The sequence below is a fragment of the Tenebrio molitor genome, chromosome 9, assembly GCF_963966145.1.
Source record: "Tenebrio molitor chromosome 9, icTenMoli1.1, whole genome shotgun sequence".
NCBI lineage: Eukaryota > Metazoa > Arthropoda > Insecta > Coleoptera > Tenebrionidae > Tenebrio > Tenebrio molitor.
Window position 1 is genome coordinate 15,197,764 of NC_091054.1, and position 8,868 is coordinate 15,206,631.

The 8,868-nt window shown below is 35.3% G+C and overlaps 1 protein-coding gene across 2 annotated transcripts; it reads right to left on the reverse strand.

The window, feature by feature from the left end:
• Window positions 1–6,569: 6,569 nt before the first annotated feature.
• LOC138138818 (cathepsin B-like cysteine proteinase) lies at window positions 6,570–7,976 on the reverse strand. Of its 2 annotated transcripts, none has more exons than XM_069058907.1 (4): window positions 7,545–7,976; window positions 7,268–7,483; window positions 6,989–7,211; window positions 6,570–6,926 (listed from the first exon to the last, which is right to left on the reverse strand). In XM_069058907.1, the coding sequence occupies exons 1-4, from the start codon at window positions 7,893–7,895 to the stop codon at window positions 6,613–6,615; spliced, it is 1,104 nt and encodes a 367-aa protein (XP_068915008.1). In that variant the 5' UTR covers window positions 7,896–7,976; the 3' UTR covers window positions 6,570–6,612. The 2 variants fall into 2 exon arrangements, with proteins under 2 accessions (XP_068915008.1, XP_068915007.1); XM_069058906.1 differs by having other exon boundaries at window positions 7,268–7,501.
• Between the last annotated feature and the right edge of the window lie 892 nt (window positions 7,977–8,868).

An 8,868-nucleotide genomic window follows, 5' to 3' on the forward strand; every position in this document is an offset into this window, starting at 1 on the left:
GACATAATCACTTGAAGGACGTCCGTGGTGTTAATTTCGCAGCAATCAAGAAATTATCTGGTGGTAATTTGATTTGTGATTGGCTTGTCAACACGCATAGTGCATAAAGTGCTTGATGCAAATTTTTGAGAAGAAACAGTTGTTATAAATTTAGGAAGAGACCAAGTCAGGAGAATATGTTGAACGATTGGCAATTTTAAAATCATTTCATTGAATTTCGCAGGTGCATTGTTTTTCAAAAGCTACGCACCTTTAAAAAATTTTCCACCACGTATTTTTGCAATTTCACTTCCAAAACAGCAATCATCGACGAAGTCTTTTCTGGCAGATTTTCTGCTGCCAAAACTTTTTTGATCGAGCACGTTTCCTCTCTTTTGATATTTCTTTGGTCTTTAGGCATAACGATGAACCCAAGTTTGATCAATTGCAGATTGCAGCTATAGGGTCCAACATCCAACGTCCAAACTGAGTGGATTTATATGAGATGCTCAAGGTCTCTGATATTCGTTTAACAACGATTTATTGATCTTTCAAAATTATATCGTGGACAACGTCGTCGTCTTATGTTGTTGACGCAGAATTCTGTCTTCCAGTTCTTTATTCGTCTTTATTTTTTTCCTCGCCATAACTCAATATTGATCTGCTAATTTCATTAAGAATGTTTTTGACAGATTAATTCCCACATACATCAAATGTGCGTGTTTAGACAATCAGAGCGCTCGCTTTCATCCAATCAAAAATATTTATCGCGGATAAATCATCCTAGTCTATCTTCTGTCAAAAGCGGATAAAATTTCATGTTACTCCTGTCAGATTCTCAAATTGTTTTTAATAACTGTATGTATTACAAATAAATAATTAACGTTAAATTTTGTATTCTGAAATTAATCTTGCCAAAAATAACGCGACCTAATTTTTTAAATCTGATAAATTTCCCAATTTTCACTCAAATATTTTTGCTTTAGACAATTTTACGAGTTAAATTTGGGCATTTTTATTCAGGGGTTAAACCCTCGAGCTAAAGCTCTCGGGTCTAACCAGAATTAAAATGCCCAAATTCAACTCGTAAAATTGTCAAAGCAAAAAGTTTTCGTAAAATTGAAAAATTTATCAGATAGAGAAATTAGGTCTTGTTATTTTACCTTCGATTATCCCTTCAAAAATAAGTATGTACTTGATCACTGAACGCTATTCGATTTTGTCAAAAGCCAAATTTTAATTTGACATGGCTTCTTAAAAAAAATACATATAATTCATAAACGATCGTATATTTTAAAGTCAAATCTTGCACATGAAGTTATACCGTATGTTTCAAAAAAAAATTGTGGTCGAGTAGGCTATGAAAAACAAAAACATTAGAAACGTATGATTTAACTTGAATGATTCATGAGTAAATGTGATTATCATATAGAATTGCCCTAATGATTGAGAAATTATGTTAATCACGAGTTTAGATTAGAGTATAGAGCGATGCAACCGAAAGTGAAACATGCAAAGTTCTTGTTGCTAGGTACGAAAAGTACTACTTACGCTCCCGGGGCAAAAAAGTGACACGTCATTTCACACATCATTTCATAAAATCTTCATAGGTTTTCTATTTTCGGGTTTAGGACAAAAAGTGAAATTGCTAAGTATTTATTTAAAATTCACATTGAATGTAAAATTACAATAAGAGCGTCTAACCGAAATTTCACAACCAGGTCTCTCGAAAAACCTCCAATTTTCGGACGATATATCCGTCATCTTTCCTCTTGATATGTTTATCAAGTTAAACATTAAACATTAAAACTTGGGAATACTTATTTACGGAAATTGTTAATTTGAGCATTGAATATTTCGACCACAGGCTAGCAGAAGAATTCAGTACGTTCGATTTTTCCAAAAAATACGCCAGTAAAACGTTTTCACTTATTTCTTCTGCATCCTTCGTCGCACACCATTTTATAAAATTTTCATAGGTCTGCTTGTATCTTTCTTAGGATTTAGTCGGCAACAAGGAACCAGACGCAACTTTAGCAGCCTCTTCAATTGAACTCATTTTTTCTTCACAAAATTAGGCAGAGAAATTTGTTTGAAAATTTTGACTGGTCGCTAGGTGGTAGGTTCTCAAAATCGGCCACCAAATATTGATAAGGAGCGGGGAGAAGGAACAATGTAATACAATGCACGATATGTAAGCCCTTTTCTTCGCCTCCGAGACTTTTACGCCCTCGGCTTTGCCTAAAGTGTCTCCTTGGCTTGAAATAGTTATTTACATTAGAGTACGGGAGGTGAATTTTCCGGCGCGACAATTACTTTTAGCCACGATGACGCAGCCGTGTGGCTGATTAGTTGGAGCGCCGGAAAATACCTCCCGTACGACATTTGTATTAGACTTTTCGACTGACCAAAATATTAAATTTCTTAAAAATCAAGTCTAATTTTATTGTAGAATTTGACATCGTCAATAAAGAATCGAACGCTATGGAATCAATTTCTTAACGACGGTGATCACTCATTTGTTTTTTACTAACAAATTATTTGCTGTGTTTATTAGGTTAAATTTTCACTGTTAGTGCTTGAAAATTTGATTTTGGTGTGTTAATCGACTGAAAGAATGTCTAGTTCAGATAGTGACTTAAAAGTGAGACCAGATGCAGTGCAAGTCGTAAAAGAAGGCCTAAATTCTGAATTCTGACGTCCAACTCGGAAATAATGGAATTTACAGTAACCAAATCATCATTCGTGGATTTTTCTCTAAAGTGGAGCATTGTAACATTAATGTTATTATTTATGATAAGCTAACATTTTTTTTGGAAGTCCCTGAAAGCTTAAAATTTTCGTGGTATTTTACACACTCCGTGCGGTAAAATGACAGATACTTTGATTAGTGTGTAAAAATCAAGATACCGTAGCTGTTCAAAATGTGTAAACATGTCATTTAGAGTTGAGGAGGCCAAAAAGTTTATTTACACATCGTGCAATGTAAATAACTATTTTGTCCTGTTATGTATTGTTCTCTTTTTAGTTTGGTCTGGTCAACAACGATAATCAGAGAAAGGGCATTAATTCTCACTCTTTTAAATTATTACCAGGCTCAGTGTTGTCGCAGCGATGTGAGAAAAATAAAGACAATATCAGCAAATTTTATTGGTTCTAAATTCCATATACTTTATTATAAAAACGAAGACTTGCCAGTAAAATCTAATCTAAAGTAACTGTAAGTACTAAATCAATTTAGATAAAATATGTTTCTTGCAAGTCTTCCAATTTGTATTAATGTGAGCCATCATTACGTCAGTTTAGTGCTTACGACTTCTGACAGCAATTTAGTATCAACAAATTGTTTCCGAATTTGTTTCAAAAATTTCTAGTGGCGCGATTTGCTAAACTACAAACATTAACAGTATTAACACACTTCACTACACGTTGTAGATGTACTATCGCGGCCAAAATACTTTGGTCGTCACTTTTTGACACTTCAAATGTAAATAAAGTATTAATGTCAATATACATGACAATTTCAAATTATTCTTGTCAAAAATATGGCATCTTCAGTTTTTGATAAATATAGAATCATCTTACTTGCTTCTGAAGGTTGTCTAAACCGCGACCATGTAGACTTTTTGCTTTTGAACCCTGCTTCCGCAGCTGGGGTTTACCCCACCCGTATGACACTGATGGATTAAAATAATTTTGACAATAGTAGAAAATAAGGTTAAACATCCTAAAGCTTGCTTTACAATTGAATATCATTTATGTCACATTGACGACCAAAGTATTTTGGCCGCGATAGTACTGTCGCGAGCAAAAAATTCTGGTCGTCAATGCCATTTCAAAATTTGGTTAGATTGTCACAGATTAAAAAATATTCCCTGCCTGATTATGATTCTAACTATTCTAACGGGCAATTATCTTCCTTTTGGAGAACTCTACTGAAATCACCCATCTCCCCTGGGACATGTGCCAAACACAACATAATCTGAGAGACATAAGCCTACTTAATTTTTCACCTTCTAGTGTGCAGTTCACTCTTAATGCTTGTAAGAGAAATGAATTTACAATGAATATATTGTTATATGCGAGTACATAAAAAATGCTCAAGTTCGCAAACGTGACGTGATAGAATATGGAGATAGGGTATAATATAGTTCTAATAAATGACAAATGTCGTAGTTGGGTCAGTTAGTAAAATCATGTCGGGTAGTGAAATTACTAATAGAATTATCTTGCTAAGCAATTTAAAGTGTTCGTTGAATTTACCTGAAATTGAACAGCGACCTTCTGATTGGTCAACTTCATTTGTTAATTGCAAAAAATCTACTACACGCTGACCATTTTTTTAACGCTATTGGTTTCATTTATCACCAACAAAAGCGCATTCTAAATTTGATCCCCGAGTTCTGGGACACCTCTATACGGCGTGATCAAGAATGACTGAATCTGTTGGTAGCAGTGAAAATTTGAATGATTTTGGTACCACTGTAACCTAAACGCATTTCCGGTTGTCAACTTTGACAGTGTTGATAGACAAATTTGAAATTTCAGAAACTATGTCAAATGTTTACAAACATCACAATTATTTACTTCGTTCATTTTACAAAATTTTGGTCCACCATTGTTCACAACACCCACCTTTGCCACACAGACGCTCCGCTTTTCTTTGGTTTCCGGTAGGTAACTGTTTTCCGATATAATTTCGAACACTCGAACCCGATGTTCTACTGCTGAGAATCACCGGGGACTTCAGCAAATGCAACACAACCAGACTCACATCCCTTCTACTCCAGAAGTCCCCACCTCTGTTCGAAAAATATTTTGCACCAACAAATTATTGTTTTTATTCTTAGTATCGAACAGAACGTTGCTTTGGTTTTGTTTTAGCCATTACTTTAACAAAAATGGCGGTTTAATTAGTTTAATCTATTTCTGCATTTAATCAAAACATTCGAGTTGTTTGCTCATTTCCGGATTTAGTGGTTGCAGAAGAATGATGCAGTATCACCTATACGAGGAATTTAATGAAGATCTGATATCAGAAGAACTTCTTGCAGGTTTTTATCTTGACTTTCTTGTTTTCTTGCACTGAAGCCATGCTGGTCTTCTCTTTTCCTTGTGCAGGTAGCTGTGCTGATCTTTTATCCTTCTACAGGGACTATGCTGATCTTCTATCCTTGTACAAGGCCAGTTCTTATGTCTTTGTTTCAATAGTTTCCGAATTTCTGAATTCCATGTTCTTGTAAGGCACCCTTTTTTCTTTTTTTGTCGCTTCCTGCCTTCCATATTGCTTTTCTGTTTTTGAGTATTTTTGATATATGACCTAGCCGTGATAGTTATCTTCTTTCAATTTTTTCTTGTAGGTACTGGCATCACACTTAATTATTTTCTGAAGTCTGCGTTTCTAACACGGTAGCACCTGCGACTGCTCTAAGATACGAGGGAAGGTTTTAATTTCTTCTACCTAGCCATGGCGAAAACAAGTGACGATCGCAAATGTTTGCTATCAAGTGCTGTGACATTTTGATGCTTTCTGACCAAATTTGGTTCACATCCAAAGATTTTCGTTGTTTTTGTGTAGGCTTAACTAACAAAAAATAAGTGGAATTCAGCTAGAACCTATAAGTGTCATCAAATTCTTGACGAGGGAAGCAAATGGAGAAAAACCAACAAGAACATCAAGTAGAGATATCGGAACCTACAGTATTAAAGATGTTGCATGAAGATTTAGGAATGAATAAGGACTCAGCACGTTAAATTCCGTAATTGTTTAATCCAGAAGAAAAGCTGTGTCGGTAACACATTTGCGAAGAAAACTAGAGGACTTTGGCTGACGACGAAGAGTGTATTCCTGGGATCGATCGACATAACAAGAATCCATGCACTGGGTCCACAAGGAATCTCCGCCAAAAAAGCAAGAACGCAGAATTCATCAACAAAGCTGATGGTGACGATGTTTTGGGATACGCAAGGAATCCTACTGATTGAATACATGCAAAAAGGCTCTACAGGAGCAGTCACTATGGAAACAATCAGAAAGTTGAAAACTGCCATACGGCAAAAAGGCCCCACAACTGTGATCAAGAGATTATGCTGATTAATTTGCAATTACAGAGTTCACAAAGCTCGCCAAGTCCGTGAAGTAATCGACGAGTGCGGCTTTATAGAGATGGGACATCTATACCCTACAGCCCAGGTTTGGCACCGAGTGACTGTTATTTCTTTCCTAAATTAAAAAAGCACCTTAGTAGATCCCGTTCTTCTCAAATGAATACCTGAAAGGAGTGGTGGAGGAACTTTTCGAGGATTTATCAAAAGAATTTTTTTAAAGGCATAGTCTTATTGGAAAAACTTGGGAATAAATGTATAACTGTTAAAGGATATTATGATTGAAAAATAAAATATTACTCGTATAATCAAGGCGGTCTCTATTTTAATTTATTTTAAAATAAGAACCGCCTTGGTATAATTCATTTCACACGGTTGAATTTTTCTCTTTAGGGTTTTGTTTGTTGTCCATGTTTCGTCAGTTACACAAAAAAAAAACCGGGAGCAATTTCGTTTCATTTCAAAAATTTACTTCTAAATCAGGATCCTTTTGGTAATGTGCGAGTATATTTCGAAGAGATTTTCCAGTTACATCAGTACAACAGCCATTAAAACATTTAAGACTAGTAAACTTATATTTAATTGTGTCTCTTCACTTGTCGATGGTACCAGATATTCACGAGGTGACAATGGTGTTTCTGATCTTCCCGCCGTAACATGTGCTTCAATTCCCAATTCGTATTCCCCTATTGGAATTTTTATAAAACCATGATCTTTGCCGAAACCATCACCCATGTTGCCAGCAACGATCCAGTAGTCGACTTTCTTTTCGAAACTCCACCCTATAATTTTAACTAGGTGATGACCAAGTCGACGAGAATTCTTTTTTAGCTTGAATATTCCTGAAGGTGAAAGTAAGGAATTATTTTAGCACAAAATGCGAAAGTAACACAGCTGCAGATACCGCTTTTGTACGAAAGAAGTTCAGGGTAATAATTCATCACCGCTAAAACAGGACCATGCTCCATGATTTCAATTTGTATTTGTTTCGGATCCTTGTTCACTGTGTAAGCAAAACGACCCCTTCTCTTATCCCTCCAATAACCTGTCTTGTATTTTTTGTTAGTACACTCGAATTTACATTTGAACTTGCACCCTGACGTTGTTGTGAAGCGAGGCTTGCAACCCTTATGAATCAGAAAATGATACAAAAATATTCCCAAATGGAAGCGATTTATTTTACGATGTCTGTCTTCCAATCACCTCCAGTCGCAACTCCATGGCGGACCCAATACTTCCACGCATTGAAGGGTGTTGTGTGCCGCAGCTGGCTTGGAGGCCAATTCGTATCGTATGGTATTGCATTTTGACAGAAGGAACAACACGTCCTTATGTCCTCTCCAGACAATGACACTCTTGTTTTTCCCTTTGTTTCGATGCATATTCTGTCATTCATAACCTTAGCGGTGGCAGAAGCCTATCACTACTTTGAGCAAAAGCTTTACAATTTGAGGTCTCACCCACACATCGTTTGCACACATCTTCACGTAACGTAGATTAGAATTTATTAGATCTTTGCATTCTGGCCATTTTCTTCTTGCATCGAAAACGGGTGGAATGTATGAATAGTAAAAGGTCCTGTGGTTAAGAGTGTCGAGGGTATTGCTTGCGTCCAAGTTTGTATAGTTGATAATTCCAAACTCCAAAAACTCCTTGGCTTCGTTTTCTGGAAAGTTCCTTCCGGCGACCCAGCTCAAATTTTGATTGTTGATGTTTTCGATAAAACTATCAGACAAAACATCATCCACTTGAGTAAAGAATGAAGAGGGCAAGCTGGAAAATATCACAATAAGCAAGACTTTTTCTATCATTCTATTAAAACAAATTTAAACATAATAAAATATATAAAAAAATAAATTCTAGTTGTCAAAAAATTTTTGTTTCAAAGATGACTTGTATCTTTTTGGTAGATTATTTTAAATTGTCTGTCTACCCAGTTCTTCAAAAGTTGATGATTATTTGCGTTGAAGATTGAATTTCTTGCACTAATGTAAAAGTAAATTTGTTTCTTCAGAATTCAGAAGAAAACGGTCTTTTGAAAATCTTTCATTTAATCTGTTTTAATTCACTTCTCACTTTTCCATGTTCTTAATTTCGGATAATTAAGTAAAATACATACCGGGACATTTTTTTAACATTGAACATTGCCCATACTTATTCCCTATGTTCAGTTTTAAAAAACACAGGTCAATGCATGTATGTATTAATCACGTAACCAAGGCAACGAAAATAAGTACTTGACAGTTTAACAAAATGGTCAAGTTGTTTGAAGAAGAAATACACATAATGCAGTTATTCTATGCCAATCAGAGCATTAGAAATGTGCGTGACATTTCCAGTGCAACACATGATAGACCAATTCCATCAATCGGAACAATTTTTAACATTATTTCAAAATCTCTGGTGTTCGGTATAGTTGGTTGCATAGCAACTCACAATGCATTGATCTGTGTTTTTTAAAATTGAACATAGGGAATAAGTATGGACTATTAGGCATTCACGATCTTTTTGGGACCGAGTTGGCTATGAGTTTTTCTTTTCATGTTGGACTAACTGACACAGTGATGCAACGGATGCAATTTTTTTTTTCTGTCAGTGTCTGTTCGATATTTTCTTGCCACCGGATTGCCAGATTTATTATTTTAATATTCGTAAGAAACTAAATGAAGTATGTAAAAATAATTTAAATTTCCGTCAAAGGAACAGTCAAAATTGCCAAAATAATTTTATACGATAAAAATTTTCTATTAAACGATTTAATTTAATTTAAGAAGGACAGATCAG